The 21,979-nt window shown below is 39.6% G+C and overlaps 1 protein-coding gene across 1 annotated transcript in view; it reads left to right on the forward strand.

Annotated features, from left to right (window-relative positions):
- Window positions 1–2,994: 2,994 nt before the first annotated feature.
- LOC115180326 (protein phosphatase 1H) overlaps window positions 2,995–21,979 on the forward strand; it is a 54,526-nt gene continuing 35,541 nt past the window's right edge. The window contains exon 1 of the mRNA XM_029742336.1: window positions 2,995–3,505. Coding sequence (XP_029598196.1) covers window positions 3,276–3,505 — 230 coding nt within the window. The 5' untranslated portion in view covers window positions 2,995–3,275. The remainder of the gene's footprint in view (window positions 3,506–21,979) is intronic.

Here is a 21,979-nt window from a genome sequence, read left to right on the forward strand (position 1 = left end):
TCTAAGTACAGTAATGGAATATTTAGAAATTCTTTGTCACGAAATGCACTCGCGCATTACCCTTCGGATAGTGACCTGAACGCACGAACAAAACGGAGGTATTTGGATATAACTATGGATTATTTGGAACCAAAACAACATTTGTTGTTGAAGTAGAAGTCCTGGGAGTGCATTCTGACGAAGAACAGCAAAGGTAATCCAATTTTTCTAATAGTAATTCTGAGTTTAGGTGACCCCGAAGTTGGCGGATGTCAAAATAGCTAGCCGTGATGGCCGAGCTATGTACTCAGAATATTGCAAAATGTGCTTTCGCCGAAAAGCTATTTTAAAATCAGACATAGCGATTGCATAAAGAAGTTCTGTATCTATAATTCTTAAAATAATTGTTATGTATTTTGTCAACGTTTATCATGAGTAATTTAGTATATTCACTGGAAGTTTTCGGTGGGTATGCTAGTTCTGAACATCACATGCTAATGTAAAAAGCTGTTTTTTTTATATAAATATGAACTTGATTGAACAAAACATGCATGTATTGTATAACATAATGTCCTAGGAGTGTCATCTGATGAAGATCATCAAAGGTTAGTGCTGCATTTAGCTGTGTTTTGGGTATTTGTGATGCATGCTAGTTGCTTGGAAATGGCTGTGTGGTTTTTTGTGTCTATGTACTCTCCTAACATAATCTAATGTTTTGCTTTCGCTGTGAAGCCTTTTGGAAATCGGACAACGTGGTTCGATTTAGGAGAAGTGAATCTATAAAATGGTGTAAAATAGTCCTATGTTTGAGAACTTTGAATTATGACATTTTGTGGTTTTAAATTTGGCGCTCAGATTTTTCACTGGCTGTTGAATAGTGTGGGACAATTTCATCCCACCTCCCCTAGAAAGGTTAATACACCCAAAACAAACACGTATACAAAAACACTGGGCTGTACCCAAACAAAAGAGCTTGGGAAAACCTTGTTGAATGCCACAGGACGATACCCGGAATACACAATATATATAGCATGCAGCATAACAGCTGCACCGACGTATAGGTACTCACACCACCAACAGACATGGGAACAATAACCAACAAAGACAGAGGGAACAGAGGGCACATATATAACAGCTGCACCGATTCAAACCTTGTTGAATGCCACAGGACGATACCCGGAATACACAATATATATAGCATGCAGCATAACAGCTGCACCGACGTATAGGTACTCACACCACCAACAGACATGGGAACAATAACCAACAAAGACAGAGGGAACAGAGGGCACATATATAACGTACTAATCAGTGGGAATAGGGGCCAGGTGTGCACAATGAAAGTTCCAGAGGGATCCATGACACCAACTTTGTTCAGCTGTGATTGAGATTGTTATATTGGCATGCTAACTTAATATTAATTTCTGCATCTTAGCTAACATGAGTATTTTTATCTTCCTGTCACACTCACACAGTCTAATCCTTTCTTTGTGCTGCCAACCCAGATTGTAAACACCCCCCCTAAGCCCCGTGAATATTCTATGAGGGGGTGTGTACTTCCAGGTGTGAACAAAACGAAAAACAAAATTCAAAAATGGAATTCATTTTGTTGTTATTTGTTTTTCATTATTCCATGTTCAACCAATTTCGACAATATAAATGAGAAAACAAGTCCTATCCGATTTTCATTTTTCAAATTCAGAAACAAAAGAAAACGATCCGTTTTCTGTTTTTCCATTCCCCTTTCTTTTTTTTGACTCGGTAATCAGACCTTGGAGGTCTGGAGAATTTTGTATTGTAAAAACAGTTTAAATATGGGCCAAGATTTTGTTTGGATGTTACATTTCAAGAACCCCCCCCCCCCCCATGCCTGTTGGTTCTATGTTCGTCACTGTTTTCAGACCAGGAAGGACACATTTTGCAGAGAGTTGTTCCATATGCTGGTTTGCAACATTGCAGAAAATGGAAAACCTGGAGGAAAAACTTAATTGTGTTTTGTCAGAAGTGTGATTTATACACAAAATCGACATACTCTAAACAATATTTGGATGGGGTTTTAATCAGCGATTTCTCAGCCATCCTCACTATAGATTGTAAAAATAATTGTCATGCACTGTTACACCTATGATACTAATCTAGTGAGCACTATTGGTGCTTTCAAGACAACTGGGAACTGAGGTAAAATCATGACGTTAGTGATCTTCAGGTCGGAAAGTCGGAGCTCTAGAAAGATACCAGAGTTTCTAAGTTGGATGACCATTGAAAACGATTTTTCCCAGTCCGAGCTTGTTTTCTTTCAAGATCCCAGTTGTCCTGAACGCACTGAAGTCGGAAGTCAGAGATTTACGAGTTCCAAGATCGTTGTTTTGAATGCAGCATATTACCGGAGTTCCACCTCTATTGAGAACTTTCTGAGGCTTACCCATATTAGGGAAGCCTGGTTCTCCATGAGGCTAACATTAAATACATATTTTTGATTTCAAGTGTAATGTTTGGGCGTTTCCATCAAACACAGAATAATATTTAATGGTTTTATTTTAGTCACCATTAGCTACTACTAGCTAGCATGACTATAGCCAGTAACCAGGTAGGGCTAGCTCGTGCCAGCTAGTGCATTTTGGCATATTGCGGACCCAATTATAATAACACACAGGGGAGCAACTTTCACTGGGGACAACATTCAGAAATTGCATTTTTGTCCCCTCCAGTTTTATCATTTGAATGTGATACCAAACAAGGTAAGTGTTTTATAGGACCATGCAGACCCTCAGAACGGTCAGGTAGGGTGTTTTGAAGTGTTTATTCGACTGGATAAAACATTTATAAATAAAAAAAGATATAGATATATAAATGTCCCCCCCACTTCTAAAATCAAAGTTGCCCCCTGATAACACACACCTCTGGGAAACTCCACGATGCGTGTAAGTCCAGGGGTTGTCCCTGACAGGTTGTAGACGTTGTCTACAATGCTCAAGATCCCAGGATAAGTGATACCTTTGACCCTCAACTGTTAGTCAACCCTATAGCTCAGTGCTCGTGCGGTGGCCCTGGCGACCAAATCCAGCAGCTTGATAGGCTGGAATCACATGACTCTGTTAATCGGGAGTGTATTTCCGCGTCCACAAGAGGACTTTAGCTCTCTCTCCAGCGGCTTTGAATAAAATCCTGAATCGGAGGAGGTATTTTTTGCATCCATCGCGCTGTCGTCGAAACGTGTCGCCGAGCTGGGAGGAAATTCGGGAAAGGGGAGCCGCGCTGGAGCACCGCACAGCACCGACACACGACGCGGCACGAACATGCTCACTCGGGTTAAATCTGCGGTGGCCAATTTCATGGGAGGCGTTGTGGCTGGTGGCGCTGAAGGTGACTATTCCGGATCAGAACTGCCGCTGAAATTCCCCTACACGAGACCCGAGTTCCTAGGACTGACCCAGGAAGAAATCGAGTGCTCCGCAGATCACATCGGGCGGCCGATTCTCATCCTCAAAGAGAAGAAGAGATTGCCGTGGGCCACTGGTTACGCAGAGTAAGTACAGTAGCCTAAACTGATGTAGCCTATAGATACGTCCATCTTCCAAGATTTGTCAACCCTTTCTTTAGTTTCATTGCAAGGCTGCACCCATAGCCCATCTCTCTGCCTCAGCATCCGCTGCCTTTTACAGATAACGGTTTTGGAACTAGATAAAAATGCGTGCCACATAATAGAATGAAACATGTAGGCTATTGCCTATCATAGATTTATGTTGTGTGTCACAGTCCAATATGTTATTCGCAATGAACAGAGAGAGAGAGTGTATGCATGTATGAGGATGGAGGAGAGAAGACAGCATCTGGGAATTATCATTTTATTTATGGCCATGGAGTTTGCGTGCCACTGACAGCTCCTTGCCTGCTCCCACGCACAGCTCAGCTCAGACGCATGAGAATAAACCTTCCGATGTATCCTGCTCATCTGTAGATAGATGTAGGCCTAATAGAAATTCCTTGTGCAGACCCATGCATTTATTGGAAACGAAAACAATCCTGAAGTCCTAACTTAAATGTGTGATAATAGCAAAATGTTTGCAATTATAGCTCATTGGAATAGGCTAATCCTTTGTCTATATGCAGTTATTTTATTCCGCACACTATTATGCTGATTTTAATGGCCTACATGTTTCATTCTCCCATTTATCGCCCGTTTTCCGCAAGTCAACATCAACAGGGCGAAATTCCATCAGAGCTCACTCAGTTACATCATCCAATATGTAGCAGTTTTCCACTTCAGAAAAGGGGGCTAGCTCTCATCAGCCCTAGGAGCTGGGTCTTTACCGGTAGCGGTGTGTGAGTAAAATCACTGGGGTAGCTAAACCAAAAAAACAGCCATAATTTGGTTGCAACCTATGTGTTGTGACAATAGCATTATTTGCTTTATAACCTGTTAGTTCATATGCCTTGTGACCGTGATATATATATATATTATATTGGGCTCCCGAGTGGCGCAGCGGTCTAAGGCACTGCATCTCAGTGCAAGAGGCGTCACTACAGTCCCTGGTTTGAATCCAGGCTGTATCACATCTGGCCGTGATTGGGAGTCCCATAGGGCGGCGCACAATTAGCAGAGCGTCGTCCGGATTTGGCCGGCGTAGGCTGTCATTGTAAATTAGAATTTGTTCTTAACTGACTTGCCTAGCTAAATAAAAAAGACAAGCGGAAGACACTGTGGCAGAATAAATTCAACCACACCTTTGTTTCATCACAAAACTGGAGAGCAACCTCTGGTTGGTGAAATCCACCGACCATATTGCATGTAACAAACAGTTACATGACCTACAGAATGGTCAAGCAACTTCATGTTTCTGAAATTTTCAGACTACGAAGCATCTATTGATTTAGAACGATGGAGAGTTACCGCAAGGCGCAAAGAAAACAGGAGCGGCCTCCACTATTCCAGCACCATTTCAACTTCAACATCATCAAATCTCCTATGCAGTGGCGACCCGTCATTGAGCCCCACATTTTTAGCAAACAAAAAAATATATATATGTATACAGTTGAAGTCGGAAGTTTACATAGACTTAGGTTGGAGTCATTAAAACTCGTTTTTCAACCACTCCACAAATTTCTTGTTAAAACCTCTCTGGGCTAGGTGGGACGTGACCGTCTCACACTATTCAACAGCCAGTGATATAGCATGGCACGAAATACAAAACAGCAAAAATATCATAATTTCAATTTCTCAAATATACGACTATTTTACACCATTTTAAAGATAAACTTCTCATTAATCCAACCACATTGTCCGATTTCAAAAAGGCTTTGCAAAGAAAGCAAAACATTAGATTATGTTAGTAGAGTACATAGACAAAAATAACCACACAGCCATTTTCCATGCAAGGACATGTGTCACAAAAACCCAAAACACAGCTAAATGAAGCACTAACCTTTGACGAGCTTCATCAGATGACACTCCTAGGACATCATGTTACACAATACATGTATGTTTTGTTCGATAAAGTTCATATTTATATCCAAAAACAACATTTTACATTGGCGCGTGATGTTCAGAAAATGTATTCCCACCAAAACTGCCGGTGAATATGCACATCAATTTACATCATAAATGTTGACAAAATACATAACAATTATTTAAGAATTATAGATACAGTACTCCTTTATGCAACCGCTGTGTCAGATTTTAAAATAGCTTTACGGAGAAAGCACATTTTTCAATATTCTGAGTACACAGCTCGCCATCACAGCAAGCTATACAGACACCCGCCAAGTTTGGGGTCACCTGAACTCAGAATTAGTATTATAAATATTCTCTTACCTTTGCTGATCTTCGTTAGAATGCACTCCCAGGACTGCTACTTCCACAACAAATGTTGTTTTTGTTCGAAATAATCCATATTTATGTCCAAATACCTCCGTTTTGTTCGTGCGTACAGAGCACTATCCAAAGGCAAAACGCGCGAGCGCAGTACCAGAGACGAAAAGTCAAAGTGTTCCATTATCGTACTTAGAAGCATTTCAAATGCTGTTTAAAATCAATCTTTATGGTATTTTAACGTAAAATTGCGATAATATTCCAACCGTACAATAGCATATTCATTCAAGAAGAAAAAGAAGGAACGGCACGCTCGCGGGACCGCGCATATCCAATCTGATTTGTGGAATCACCTTCAACACTTTGCCTATGAAACACATCGTGAGTTAGGATTCATTTAGCACTTCCTAAGGCTTCCACTAGATGTCAACAGTCTTTACAGTGGTTTGAGTCTTCTCCGGTAAAAACTGACCGAACGAGAGGCCTGGAAGGTTGGTCATAGAGGGAGGGCCATTACTACTATGACGCGGGCGCCCGTGGGTACCCTCTCGTTCCGAAACGTTTAGTAAGACAATGCAATCGTCCGCCTTGAATATTATTGAAGCTCTGATTGAAAAAGGCCCTAAAGATTTATGTTATACAACGTTTGACATGTTTGAACGAAGTAAATATATATTTTTTGCACATTCGTGACGACAAGTCCCGCGCGCCTAGTACATTTTGAGTAGCCTTCGGAACGCGCTAACAAGAAGGAGCTATTGGGACATAAATTATTAACTTTTTCTAACAAAACTACATTTGTTGTGGACCTGGGATTCCTGGAAGTGCCTTCTGATGAAGATAATCAAAGGTAAGTGAATATTTACAATAGTATATTTGATTTTAGATGACTCCAAGATGGCGCTAACCTGTATCGCCTAGCCTATTTTTCTGAGCATAGCACCTCGTTTATTGCAAAGTGTGATTTCCCAATAAAGTTATTTTTAAATCTGGCAATGCGGTTGCATTCACGAGATGTTAATCTATAATTCTTTGAATGACAATATTATATTTGACCAATGTTTTCGAATAGTAATTTTGTAAATTGTAGCGCTGATCCACCGGAAGCATTTGAGGGAAAATATTTTCTGAACGTCACGCGCCGATGTAAAATGCTGTTTTTATATATAAATATGAACTTTATCGAACAGAAAATGCATGTATTGTGTAACATGATGTCCTAGGAGTGTCATCTGATGAAGATTGTCAAAGGTTAGTGCTGCATTTAGCTGTGTTTTGGGTATTTGTGATGCATGCTAGTTGCTTTGAAAATGGCAGTGTGATTATTTTTGGCAGGGTACTCTCCTAACATAATCTAATGTTTTGCTTTTGCTGTAAAGCCTTTTTGAAATCGGACAACGTGGTTCGATTCAGGAGAGGTGTATCTATAAAATGGTGTAAAATAGTCATATGTTTGAGAAATTGAAGTTATAGCATTTATGAGGTATTTGTATTTCGCGCGACGCGATTCCACTGGCTGTTGACTAGGGTGGGACACAAACGTCCCAGGTTCCCAGACAGGTTAAACTCACAGACACCATTCAAACAATTTTAGAAACCTCAGCGTGTTTTCTATCCAAATCTACTAATAATATGCATATTCTAGTTTCTGGGCCAGAGTGGTAATCAGTTTAATTTGGGTACATTTTTCATCCGGCCGTGAAAATACTGCCCCCTACACCTTGACAGGTTAACAAACTATAGTTTTGGCAAGTCGGTTAGGACATCTACTTTGTGCATGACACAAGTAATTTTTCCAGCAATTGTTTACAGACAATTGCTGGAAGATTACAGATTATTTCACTTATAATTCACTGTGTCACAATTCCGGTAGGTCACAGAAGTTTACATACACTAAGTTGACTGTGCCTTTAAACAGCTTGGAAAATTCCAGAAAATGATGGCATGGCTTTAGAAGCTTCTGATAGGCTAATTGACATAATTTCAGTCAATTAGAGGTGTACCTTTGGATGTATTTCAAGGTCTACCTTCAAACTCAGTGCCTCTTTGCTTGACATCATGGGGAAATCTAAAGAAATCAGCCAAGACCTCAGAAAAAATTGTAGACCTCCACAAGTCTGGTTCATCCTTGGGAGCAATTTCCAAATGCTTGAAGGTACCATGTTCATCTGTACAAACAATAGTACACAAGTATAAACACCATGGGACCACTCAGCCGTCATACCGCTAAGGAAGGAGACGCATTCTGTCTCCTAGAGATGAACATACTTTGTTGCGAAAAGTGCAAATCAATCCCAGAACAACAGCAAAGAACCTTGTGAAGATGCTGGAGGAAACAGGTACAAAAGTATCTATAGCCACAGTAAAACGAGTCCTATATCGACATAACCTGAAAGGCCGCTCAGCAAGTAAGATGCCACTGCTCCAAATCCGCCATAAAAAAGCCAGACTACGGTTTGCAACTGCACATGGGGACAAAGATCGTACTTTTTGGAGAAATGTCCTCTGGTCTGATGAAACAAAAATACAACTGTTTGGCCATCCTGACCATTGTTATGTTTGGAGGAAAAAGGGAGAGGCTTGCAAGCCGAAGAACACCATCCCAACCGTGAAGCACGGGGGTGGCAGCATCATGTTGTGGGGGTGCTTTGCTGCAGGAGGGACTGGTGCACTTCACAAAATAGATGGCATCATGAGGAATTGAAAATGATATGGATATATTGAACATCTCAAGACATCAGTCAGGAAGTTAAAGCTTGGTCACAAATGGGTCTTCCAAATGGACAATGATCCCAAGCATTCCAAAGTTGTGGCAAAAGGGCTTAAGGACAACAAAGTCAAGGTATTCGAGTGGCCATCACAAAGCCCGTACCTCAAAAAAGCGTGTGGGAGCAAGGCGGCCTAAAAACCTGACTCAGTTACACCAGCTCTGTCAGGAGGAATGGGCCAAAATTCTCCCAACTTATTGTGGGAAGCTTGTGGAAGGCTACCCGAAATGTTTGACCATAGTTCAACAATTTAAAGGCAACGCTACCAAATACTAATTGAGTGTATGTAAACTTCTGACCCACTGGGAATGTGATGAAAGAAATAAAAGATGAAATAAATCATTCTCTCTACTATTATTCTGACATTTCACATTCTTAAAATAAAGTGGTGATCCTAACTGACCTAAGACAGGGAATTTTTACAAGGATTGAATGTCAGGAGTTGTGAAAAACTGAGTTTAAATGTATTTGGCTAAGGTGTACGTAAACGTCCGACTTCAACTGTAAATACACTACCGTTCAAAACTTCGGGGTCATTTAGAAATGTCCTTTGTTTTGAAAGATTTTTTTTGTTTTTTGTCAATTAAAATAACATAAAATTGATCAGAAATACAGTGTAGACATTGTTAATGTTGTAAATGACTGTTGTAGCTGGAAACGGCAGATTTTTTTAATGGAATATCTACATAGGCGTATCGAGGGCCATTATAAGCAACCATCACTCCTGTGTTCAAATGGCACGTTGTGTTAGCTAATCCAAGTTTATCATTTTAAAAGGCTAATTGATCATTAGAAAACCATTTTGCAATTATGTTAGCATAGTTGAAAACTGTTGTTCTGATTTAAAGAAGCATTAAAACTGTCCTTTACACTAGTTGAGTATCTGGAGTGTCAGCATTTGTGGGTTCGATTACAGGCTCAAAATGGCCAGAAACAAATAACTTTCTTATGAAACTCGTCAGTCTATTCTTGTTCTGAGAAATGAAGGCTATTCCATGCGAGAAATTGCCAAGAAACTGAAAATCTTGTACAACGCTGTTTACTACTCCCTTCACAGAACAGCACAAGCCATATCTCAGACTGGCCAATAAAAAGAAAAGATTAAGATGGGCAAAAGAACACAGACAGAGGAAGATTGGAAAAAAGTGTTATGGACAGACAAATCTAAGTTTGAGGTATTCGGATCACAGAGAAGAACATTCGTGAGATGCAGAAAAAATGAAAAGATCCTGTAGGAGTACTTGACGCCATCTGCCAAGCATGGTGGAGGCAATGTGATGGTCTGGGGGTGCTTTGGTGCTGGTAAAGTGGGAGATTTTCTACAGGGAGAAGGGATCTTGAAGAAGGAAGGCTATCACTCCATTTTGCAATGCCACGCCATACCCTGTGGACAGCGCTTAATTGGAGTCAATTTCCTCCTACAACAGGACAATGACCAAAAGCACAGCTCCAAACTATGCAATAACTATTTAGGGAAGAAGTAGTCAGCTGGTATTCTGTCTATAATGGACTGGCCAGCACAGTCACCGAATCTCAACCCTATTGAGCTGTTGTGGGAGCAGCTTGACCGTATGTTACGTAAGAAGTGCCCATCAAGCCAATCCAACTTGTGGGAGATGCTTCAGGAAGCATGTGTTGAAATCTCCTCAGATTACCTCAACAAATTAACAACTAGAATACCAAACGTCTGCAAGGCTGTAATTGTTGCAAATGGAGAATTCTTTGACGAAAGCAAAGTTTGAAGGACACTATTATTATCTCAATTGAAAATCATTATTTACAAACCTTGTCAACGTCTTGACTATATTTCCTATTAGTTTTGCAACTAATTTCATGTATGTTTTCATGGACAACAAGGACATTTTTAAGTGACCCCAAACCTTTGAACGGTAGTGTATATGGAACCTGCATCTGTTTATGTACTGTAGATGTGCACCTCACTCAGCTTTCAACTCAGGTTGCATGGCCTTAACTTATGTATGGAATACTATGTGATAAGTGCATGTGTAACCATATCCAAAGTATGCTAATGTATGGTGTGAAGGCATTTGGGAAGTGGTGTAAAGTACTTCAGTAAAAATACTTTAAAGTACTACTTAAGTATTTTTTGGGGGGGTATCTGTACATTACTTTACTATTTATACTTTTGGCAACTTTTACTTCACTACATTCCAAAAGAAAATAATGTACTTTTTACTCCATACATTTTCCCTTACACCCAAAAGTACTCGTATACATTTTCACAGGAAAATGTCAAGTTCACACACTTATCAAGAGAACATCCCTGGTCATCCCTACTGCATCTGATCTGGCAGACTCACTAAACACAAATGCTTTGTTTGTAAATTATGTCTGAGTGTTGGAGTGTGCCCCTGGCTATCCATCAATAAAAATAACAAAACATTGTACTGTCTGGTTTAATATGAGGGATTTGAAATGATTTATACTTTTACCCAAGTATGACAATTTAGTACTTTTGCCACCACTGGATGTGGCTGGGGGTTATAGCATTTCTTTCACATTACCCATCAATTTAGACAAGTGTGTCTGGGTAAGTGTTATCTAATATTTATAAAATATTTTTATCCGGACACTTTCTGTTTACCTTTGCTACACTACTCACTGTTTAGCTCATGACCTCACATGTGAATCCTTAAAGAGTGGGGCTGGCTTAAGAGTATGAACAATGCCGAATGGGTGTATACAAAGGAGAGCTCTCCAGTTGGTACCAAAACATTCAAAGGCCCTTTTCTCAAAAGTGAGTTTACAAGTTTATCAACTTTCAAAGCAGAATTACTTTCCCATTGTTCCTCAAAAATGCAGTATATGATATACCATTTTGTTTCTCAGAGTCTCTACTTTTATCCAATGCAACAAAAAAAACATAAAAAATGTTGCTACATAAGACTGATTTGAGCCAGTCAGTCACATATGCCCCTTTTAGTTATCCTACGGTTTTGACTTAATGTACAGGGAGAACACTGTAAGAACGGCCCATGTTCTGAATTCTGTCGCTGTACATTTAAAAAATGCTGAACAAATAGTTATATTGACTCTGTCCGTCCTAGCTCGTTCATTAATGTCTTAATCGAAATTACGGTTTGCCTCTTATTCGCTTGTCGTCCCCTTATGCCATAGTTTGTACATCTCAATTGTCAGTAGAAACCACAAGTCAGCCATATCAGCTATGTTTTTTTTTATAAAGGCAGTAAATGAGGCTGAATGAACTATTTCGCTGCCAGACAAGGCTCCGCTGATAGCCAGGTGTAGCAGTGGTATAGTGCAATTCATGTATTGTTTAGTGTTGTGTAGTGGCTTTGCTGGCATGCATCCCACACATTTAATTTTTTGCCCCACCAAGATTTACATGATGAAATCGCCACTGCTCCTATGCTTAGTCTAATACAGTTACAACTAAAAGATACCAAAAAGGATTTAGTCCAATCAACGTAAGCTAAATATGATGTGGCTGTCCATGGTTGTGATTTGTGTGTGTGTGTGTGTGTGTGTGTGTGTGTGTGTGTGTGTGTGTGTGTGTGTGTGTGTGTGTGTGTGTGTGTGTGTGTGTGTGTGTGTGTGTGTTCGCATTTGTGCAAGTAGAAAAAACATGTTGACTCAGCCTACTTATTGAGAAATGCCAATGCCATCCTCCTTTCTTTCATGTTGATGAAACAGTCCATGACTCATATAGTACACACTTTTATTTTTTGTTGTCCTAGGCTACCTGGCTAAAATGCTTGCTCGCTAGCCTAACTTCCTGTCAAGTGCAACATTTACTGTAATTCAGCACCACCCCACACACTACAGTACCATACTGTATTTTTGGTATCTGAAAAACTTTTTCTCTAAATCTACTGTGATTTACTGGCTACTGTGCTGCCAATAATTTGGTGTAATTCAATAGCACCACACAGAATACAGTACCATAATGTATTTTTTGAGTGCCAAAAACATTTTGAACACTAGTGGGTGCATGATATTGTTGTTTCTGTCTCATTAATATGTTTTGAGGCGTGCCTTGTAAGAGGCTATATTTGTTGCGCTGTTAGTGAGAGTGTTGTACCAATTTAACTGAAATGTGGTAGTAGTTCTCTAACAATGTAATGTGTATAAGGGACATATCAGAGTGGCAGCAAGACTCAAACCTTCAATGGTTGAGTGTTTAGTCCCTGCCACTTTAGAAGCCTTTGTTAAGACCTTTACAAGTGCAAGTGATATAAAGCACCACATATTATTGGTATGCTGTAATATATGATTACATATTCACTGTTAGCAATTGCTGTAATTTTATTACATTACAATTTAACAAAGTACTGTATTGCTGTTTTGGTGTATATTTACTGCAGCATTCTGTAAATTATGGTGCACAGTGGACACATTTTGTGGGAGGGTAAGTAATTGCTGGCTCATTAACCTATTTCGAGGCGTGCCTTGTAAGTGGCGCTATTTGTTGCAACCATTAGTAAGAATCATGTACCAATTTGAATTATATATACACTGCTCAAAAAAATAAAGGGAACACTAAAATAACACATCCTAGATCTGAATGAAAGAAATAATCTTATTAAATACTTTTTTCTTTACATAGTTGAATGTGCTGACAACAAAATTACACAAAAATAATCAATGGAAATCCAATTTATCAACCCATGGAGGTCTGGATTTGGAGTCACACTCAAAATTAAAGTGGAAAACCACACTACAGGCTGATCCAACTTTGATGTAATGTCCTTAAAACAAGTCAAAATGAGGCTCAGTAGTGTGTGTGGCCTCCACATGCCTGTATGACCTCCCTACAACGCCTGGGCATGCTCCTGATGAGGTGGCGGATGGTCTCCTGAGGGATCTCCTCCCAGACCTGGACTAAAGCATCCGCCAACTCCTGGACAGTCTGTGGTGCAATGTGGCGTTGGTGGATGGAGCGAGACATGATGTCCCAGATGTGCTCAATTGGATTCAGGTCTGGGGAACGGGCGGGCCAGTCCATAGCATCAATGCCTTCCTCTTGCAGGAACTGCTGACACACTCCAGCCACATGAGGTCTAGCATTGTCTTGCATTAGGAGGAACCCAAGGCCAACCGCACCAGCATATGGTCTCACAAGGGGTCTGAGGATCTCATCTCGGTATCTAATGGCAGTCAGGCTACCTCTGGCGAGCACATGGAGGGCTGTGGGGCCCCCCGAAGAAATGCCACACCACACCATGACTGACCCACCGCCAAACCGGTCATGCTGGAGGATGTTGCAGGCAGCAGAACGTTCTCCACGGCGTCTCCAGACTGTCACGTCTGTCACAGTCACATGTGCTCAGTGTGAACCTGCTTTCATCTGTGAAGAGCACAGGGCGCCAGTGGCGAATTTGCCAATCTTGGTGTTCTCTGGCAAATGCCAAACGTCCTGCACGGTGTTGGGCTGTAAGCATAACCCCCACCTGTGGACGTCGGGCCCTCATACCACCCTCATGGAGTCTGTTTCTGACCGTTTGAGCAGACACATGCACATTTGTGGCCTGCTGGAGGTCATTTTGCAGGGCTCTGCCAGTGCTCCTCCTGCTCCTCCTTGCACAAAGGCGGAGGTAGCGGTCCTGCTGCTGGGTTGTTTCCCTCCTACGGCCTCCTCCACGTCTCCTGATGTACTGGCCTGTCTCCTGGTAGCGCTTCCATGCTCTGGACACTACGCTGACAGACACAGCAAACCTTCTTGCCACAGCTCGCATTGATGTGCCATCCTGGATGAGCTGCACTACCTGAGCCACTTGTGTGGGTTGTAGACTCCGTCTCATGCTACCACTAGAGTGAAAGCACCGCAAGCATTCAAAAGTGACCAAAACATCAGCCAGGAAGCATAGGAACTGAGAAGTGGTCTGTGGTTACCACCTGCAGAACCACTCCTTTATTGGGGATGTCTTGCTAATTGCCTATAATTTCCACCTGTTGTCTATTCCATTTGCACAACAGCATGGTGAAATGTATTGTCAATCAGTGTTGCTTCCTAAGTGGACAGTTTGATTTCACAGAAGTGTGATTGACTTGGAGTTACATTGTGTTGTTTAAGTGTTCCCTTTATTTTTTTGAGCAGTATATATATAGTAGTAGTGCCCTAACACTTTTGTATGGTTATAGGGGACAGATCGAAATGTCAGCAAGGTTTAAACCTTTAGGTTGAGTGGTTTGCTCTGTAATCACAGCCAGTTTGGAAGACTTTGTTTAGGCCTCTATAACGGCAAGTGATAGTAAAACCAAATATTCTGTAATATACAAATGCATAATAGCCAACCTGCTTGCACCATGTAATTACAGTCAACTACTGTTAAATACTAATATTAAGTTTACAGTAGCATTTAACTTCTAAAAGTATAGTAGGATAATTTTACACTATTGTGATGTCTTTTTAATCAACCTTAGTTTAATGCACTGATTGTAAATTGATTTGGACAATAGCGTCTGCTTAATTATGTAATGGGAGGAGGGCTGATAATCGGCATTAATGAGTAATCTGACAATTTGACTGTCTGATCTGGAAGAAATTGTGGGGTTCATCCAGACTACTCCATACCATTGTTTTTCTCCTTGTGGCCTTCTGGCTGTTTTCTCAATCATAGCCTTACACAATCCTTGGAGAACAGCCACTAGAGTAATCACATTGTGGCTTAGCATCCCTGAGACTCATTGAGCTATCAGTCTGACCCTTGGGTGATTTTCACACACACAAAGACACACACACACACACACACTCACACACAGCGAACAAGGTTTCTGCTCTGAGCAGTAGATAATGAGTATGGGTGATGCTGCTACATTTGTAGAGCAGACACCCACAGACTGGTGCTACAGTGAGGTTCAAAAGTATTTGAACAGTGACAGTTTTTTGTTGTTGTTTTGGCTTTCTACCCCAGCACTTTGGATTTGAAATTATACAATGACAATAACTATAAGTGCAGACTGTCAGCTTTCATTTGAGGCTATTTCCATCCATATTGGGTGAACTGTAAAAAATATACAGCACTTCTTTTTCATAGTCACCCCATTTTTAGGGAACCAAAAGTATTTGGTCAAATTCACGTGTGTATATATATATATATATATATATATATATATATATATATATATTAAAAAAAAATTTTAACTAGGCAAGTCAGTTAAGAACAAATTCTTATTTACAATGACGGCCTACCCCGAACAACGCTGGGCCAATTGTGCACAGCCCTATGGGACTACCAATCACAGCCGGATGTCAAATCAAATTTTATTTGTCACATACACATGGTTAGCAGATGTTAATGCAAGTGTAGCGAAATGGTTGTGCTTCTAGTTCCGACAATGCATTAATAATATCCAACGAGTAATCTAACCTAGCAATTTCACAACAATGACCTTATACACACAAGTGTAAAGGAATGAATAAGAATATGTACATTAAAAAATATATATGAATGAGTGATGGTATAGAACGGCATAGGCAAGATGCAGTGGATGGTATAGAGTACAGTATATACATATGAGATGAGTAATGTAGGATATGTAAACATTATATGAAGTGGCATTGTTTAAAGTGGCTAGTGATACATTTATTACATCAATTTTTCCATAGTTAAAGTGGCTGGAGTTGAGTCAGTATGTTGGCAGCAGCCACTCAATGTTAGTGATGGCTGTTTAACAGTCTGATGGCCTTGAGATAAAAGCTGTTTTTCAGTCTCTCGGTCCCTGCTTTGATGCACCTGTACTGACCTCGCCTTCTGGATGATAGCGGGGTGAACAGGCAGTGGCTCGGGTGGTTGCTGTCCTTGATGATCTTTTTGGCCTTCCTGTGACATCGGGTGGTGTAGGTGTCTTGGAGGGCAGGTAGTTTGCCCCCGGTGATGCATTGTGCAGACCTCACTACCCTCTGGAGAGCCTTGCGGTTATGGGCGGAGCAGTTGCCGTACCAGGTGGTGATACAGCCCGACAGGATGCTCTCGATTGTGCATCTGTAAAAGTTTGAGTGTTTTTGGTGACAAGCCGAATTTCTTCAGCCTCCTGAGGTTGAAGAGGCGCTGCTGCGCCTTCTTCACCACGCTGTCTGTGTGGTTTGACCATTTCAGTTTGTCCATGATGTGTACGCCGAGGAACTTAAAACTTTCTACCCTCTCCACTACTGTCCCGTGGATGTGGATATGGGGCTGTTCCCTCTGCTGGATGTGATGCAGTCTGGATTCAAACCAGGGACTGCAGTGACACCTCATGCACTGAGATGCAGTGCCTTAGACCACTGCGCCCCTCGGGAGCCCACATAATACACTTAGTCAAAAGTTTAGTATTTGGTCCCATATTCCTAGCACGCAATGACTACATCAAGCTTGTGACTGTACAAACTTATTGGATGCATTTGTGGTTTGTTTAGGTTGTGTTTCAGAATATTTTGTGCCCAATAGTAAATAATGTATTGTGTCATTTTGGAGTGACTTTTTTTTTATTGTAAATAAGAATAGAATATGTTTCTGAACACTTCTACATTAATGTGGATGCTACCATGATTCTGGATAATCCTGAATGAATTGTGAATTATGATGAGTGAGAAAGTTAGAGGCACAAAGATCATACCCCCAAGACATGCTTGGATAGCATTTTTTGGGGGGATATGATACAATATGTATGCCTCTGTAGCTAGATTTTCATGTGAATATTCTCAAATCCACATAAAGAAGATATGCAATTTTTCCCATCAGTGGTGTGTTTCCAGCAAACCGACTTGTTGCGGATAAAAGTCAGTGTGTGATGACATAGTCCACACAAAATGTACTTTTTTGCTTAAGTTTTCATGTGCAGAATACAAATCTAAAGTTCAATGTGTTTCCATCGCATTTGCAACTACCTATAGTTTTGTCACAAAAACTGTTGCATTAAATAGCAAATGTGCCTACTCTGGTCTTGACACGTGCGCTCTTGCCAACAGCTCGCAGATACAGTGCGTGAAGGCTGTGCGGATAGGCTAGCCTACATGATGAGATTTATTATGGATAAGAGAGAAAATGTTTGTATTTGTCAAATGGCAGTCAAGCATCGATCAATATGTCACCAGAATAAAACCCTCAATATTTATTGGAAAGGAGCATCAACATCGCCGTGCACTTTCACCTACCTGTGAAGTTCATCATAACTTATTTAATCTGTAGCATAATAAACTGCATGATTGTCTGAGTTGTAGTGGGAGGACCACACACAATATGACTCCAAGTTTATTTCAATATGATGGTTATTATATCCATATTTGCCCATAAAGGCATTTTCACCACCATTTCATTAATTAATTTTACTGACACAAAAAGATCCCACCATGTCGAACGATCAAATTACAGCATCTGTAGGCATTTATAAAATTGGACAGAAATGTCCTGTTTCCATCACATCTGTCATAATATTTGTTTTTTAAATACGGTATGACTTTACTCGCATAAAATCCTGTGGATGGAAACGTGGTTTGTAACTTTCTCACTCCTCATTGATCATTGTCTCCACTAACCTCCCCCTTCTCCAACCTTCCCCTTTTCCCCCTTCTCCCTGTCTGTGTCAACCAACCTCCCCTTCTCCCTGTCTGTGTCAACTAACCTGCCCCTTCTCCCTGTCTGTCTCAACTAATCCTCGCTCTTCTGATCATACATTGGCAGTATTTCTATTTTAGTATTTTACATGTATTTGAAATATGTATTTAAATTCCTTCTAAGTATTTTGTAATTTGAATAACATTGGGCTGAACAACACTTCAATGTATTTTATAACATGATACTTTCGGGAGCTGTATTTTTCTATATATTCTATATATAGCGGTTCATATTTTGTGGCTCCCTTTCACCCTGCATTGGTATCAGAAGTCTGATGGCACTATGGTATGATAAGAGTGTCTCCTAAATAAATTAAATAAAAAAAGTAGATGTAAAAATTAACAATCGCAAAGCATGCTGAGTATTATTCTAATGAACGCCACCCTCAAACAAGGCCAATAATAATACCCAGTGTGCATTGCTGTTCATTTAGGTATCTTTATTTTCACATATACATTTACATCTTGGTCATTTAGCAGACACTCTTTTCCAGAGTGCATTCAACTAAGATAGATAAATAACAACATATCACAGTCATAGCAATAAAAAAGTTAATGTAGACTGTTACCGGTATGCCATCGAGCCCTGGGGTTTTTCCAGATTGTAAGGATTTATTAATAGCCTCTAAAAGTTCTTCCTCTGTAATTTGGCCTTCGCACTGATCTTTCTGTACATTTGTTAATTTTACATTTTTTTGTATTATTTGGTAATAATTTGTTACCGTAATCTTCATTCAGTGGGAGAGGATGAGCTGGAAAAGAGAACATCTGCTTAAAATATTTTGCTTCCTCTTAAAATATAATTTGGAGAATCATAGATGACTTCAGTAACAACAAGTTTCTGCAAATTGTTTTTGTTAGCGTTCCTGTGTTGGAGATTCAGGAAGAATGTTGTGCATTTTTCTCCATATTCCATCCAGTTTGCTTTATTTTTGTAATAGATTACATTTAGATGGTTCTTGAATAAGTTCCTCAAGTTCTTTTTGTTTTTCTTCTGACTTATTTTGTATCTCTGTAGTATCATTTTATTGCTATCTACCTGTACTATTAGTTCATGTATTTCCCTTGTTACATTTACATTTAAGTCATTTAGCAGACGCTCTTATCCAGAGCGTTAGTCTTGTCTCTTTAGCCAGAAACTGCTTTTTTATTATTGATGAATATTGAATTGAATGACCTCTGAAGGTACATTTAAAGATATCCCAAACAATAAGTGGATTTGCTGTTCCTATATTATACTGGAAAAATTCAGTTATAAATTATTTTGTCTTAGTTAAAAATAACTTGTCCTCCAGTAAACTTTGATTAAATTTCCAATATCCCCATCCACATGGAAATTCTATGAGAGTTATGTGAAGGCCACATAGATGATGATCCGATCGCATTCTGTCTCCTATTGAAACTTTTTAAATCTTTGATGCAAGAGAGAAAGAGACAAGAAAGTAGTCAAGACGACTAGCTTAATTAAGTCTCCTCCGTGTATATCTCACTAGGTCTGGATTTTTTTGTCTCCAAATATCCACTATTTGTAATGTGTCCATAATATTTGTGATTTCCTTAAGGGCACGGTGATGATAGTTTGTAGAGTGATTTCCTTTACGGTCCATTGAGGTACTTAATATCCTACCATAATTATTTTATAATTTGTTGCCTGTAGGTTCAATCAATTGGTATAAATATTTTCGTAGCAGTATGGATCATCCTGATTTGGACCATATAGATTAATGAGCCAAATCTCTTTTTCGACGACTTTCATATTCAAAAAGATCATTCCTAACTGTTTGCACATTCAGATCTAAATTTATGTTAATTCATTTCATCACACCTTTTGAGTTGCTTTGTCCATGACAGAAAATTATTTCACCATCCATTTCCTTTTTCCACGAAACTTCATCTAAGGATGTAGAGGGAGTTTCCTGTAAACAGTAAATGTTATATTCCTTTTCTTTTAGCCACATAAAGACTGATCTAATTTTTTTATAATCTGCTAAACCGTTACATTTATAACTGGCTACACTTATTTCACCCCTTACAATAAGTAGATACTATTCTCGGTCTAAATTGACCATAATTAGTGCTTGTAAAGTTACTGCCATCAGAGGTATTGTGACGGTCAAAACTAGAGCTTTCAAATGTCTGATATTTAGAATTCAAGAAATAGGTTCTAGCAATATGTGTTTTATTCCCTTGCCTGTTTGCCTGTGAGCCAATGCCACAGATGTTAGAAAAGTGAGACAAAATATTATGTGTGTAGTAAATCTGAGTAAGTTGATGTGTATAGTATTGGATGTGATTTAGTGAGTGTGTACGATGTCTGTACACACTCTAGGGGCTAGGGGGCAGTATTTTCACGGCCGGATGAAAAACGTACCCAATTTAAACAGGTTACTACTCTGGCCCAGAAAATTTAATATGCATAGTATTAGTAGATTTGAATAGAAACACTCTGAAGTTTCTAAAACTGTTTGAATGGTGTCTGTGAGTATAACAGAACTCATATGGCAGGCAAAAAACCTGAGAAAAATTGAGTCAGGAAGTGGGAGAAATTCGAAATGTAGTTTTTGTTTAGAATCCCTTGGAAAACTACAATGACATTGGATTTACGTTGCACCTCCTGACTCTTCCATTGGCTGTCAACAATCTTTAGGAACTGCTTTCATCCGTCATCTGTAACCGGGCAGAAAATTCTGGCTCGTCTGAGAACAGGTGTCTTATGACGCGCATCCACGTGACTTAGCTGTTGTTTTATTTTTCTTGTATGACGAATACCTATAGCCCGGTTGTAAAATTATCGCAATTAAAAAATACCCTAAATGATTGATTGTAAACATCGTTTGATGTGTTTCTACAAACGGTAATGGAACTTTTGGCCATTTCGTCTACGGATTTGCGTCCACGCCACATGGCATTGTAAAGTGTTCTGGATGGGTCAACAAAACGGACGTATTTGGAAATAAATTATGGGCTTTGCAGAACAAATGAACATTTCTTGTGGAAGTGGGTGCCCATCCGAGTGCATTCCGCCGAAGATCAGCAAAGGTAAGTAAATATTTCGAACATATTGTTAAAGATTTGTCGACGCTGTGGTTGTAGGCTAACTGTATAGCTTAGCATTGAAGGCTAAGTTCTGTACTCAGAATATTGAACAATGTGCTTTTTCCGTAATGTTATTTTGAAATCTGACAAAGTGGTTGCATAAAGGAGTAGATTATCTCTAATTCTTTAAATAATTGTTATAAACATTTTCAACGTTTGTGAGTTCTTCCGTAAATTAAATGTGCCTATTCACCGGGAGTTATGGGGAGAAAACATTTTCTGAACGTCACGCGCCAATGTATAAATTGGGGTTTTGGATATAAATATAAACTTGATCGAACAAAAAATGCATGTATTGTCTAACATGATGTCCTAGGAGTGTCATCTGATGAAGATTGTCAAAGGTTAGTGCTTCATTTTAGCTGTATATCTGGTTTGTGATGATAAAATAATCTAATGTTTTTCTTTCACCGTAAAGCCTTTTTGAAATAAGACAATGTGATTGGATTAACGAGTAGAGTATCTTTAAAATGCCGTATAATACTTGAATTTTAATTTTGAGATTATTTTGTTTTGAATATCGCGCCTTGCTATCTCACTGGTTGTTGTCCAACCAATCCCGTTAGTGGGATTGTATCCTCAAGAGGATAAGAGTAAGACTATAATGTGTGCTGTTCAAATAAATAATAACCCCGGCAATTTGCATGGTTGAGTGTCTATGTGTGTAACATGTAGTGCGTATAGCCTTAATATTCATGATGATAATTGTAATCAATATCGTATCACCATCATAGTTTCAATTAAATGTGC

Source organism: Salmo trutta, chromosome 40 (assembly GCF_901001165.1).
Source record: "Salmo trutta chromosome 40, fSalTru1.1, whole genome shotgun sequence".
Taxonomy (NCBI): domain Eukaryota; kingdom Metazoa; phylum Chordata; class Actinopteri; order Salmoniformes; family Salmonidae; genus Salmo; species Salmo trutta.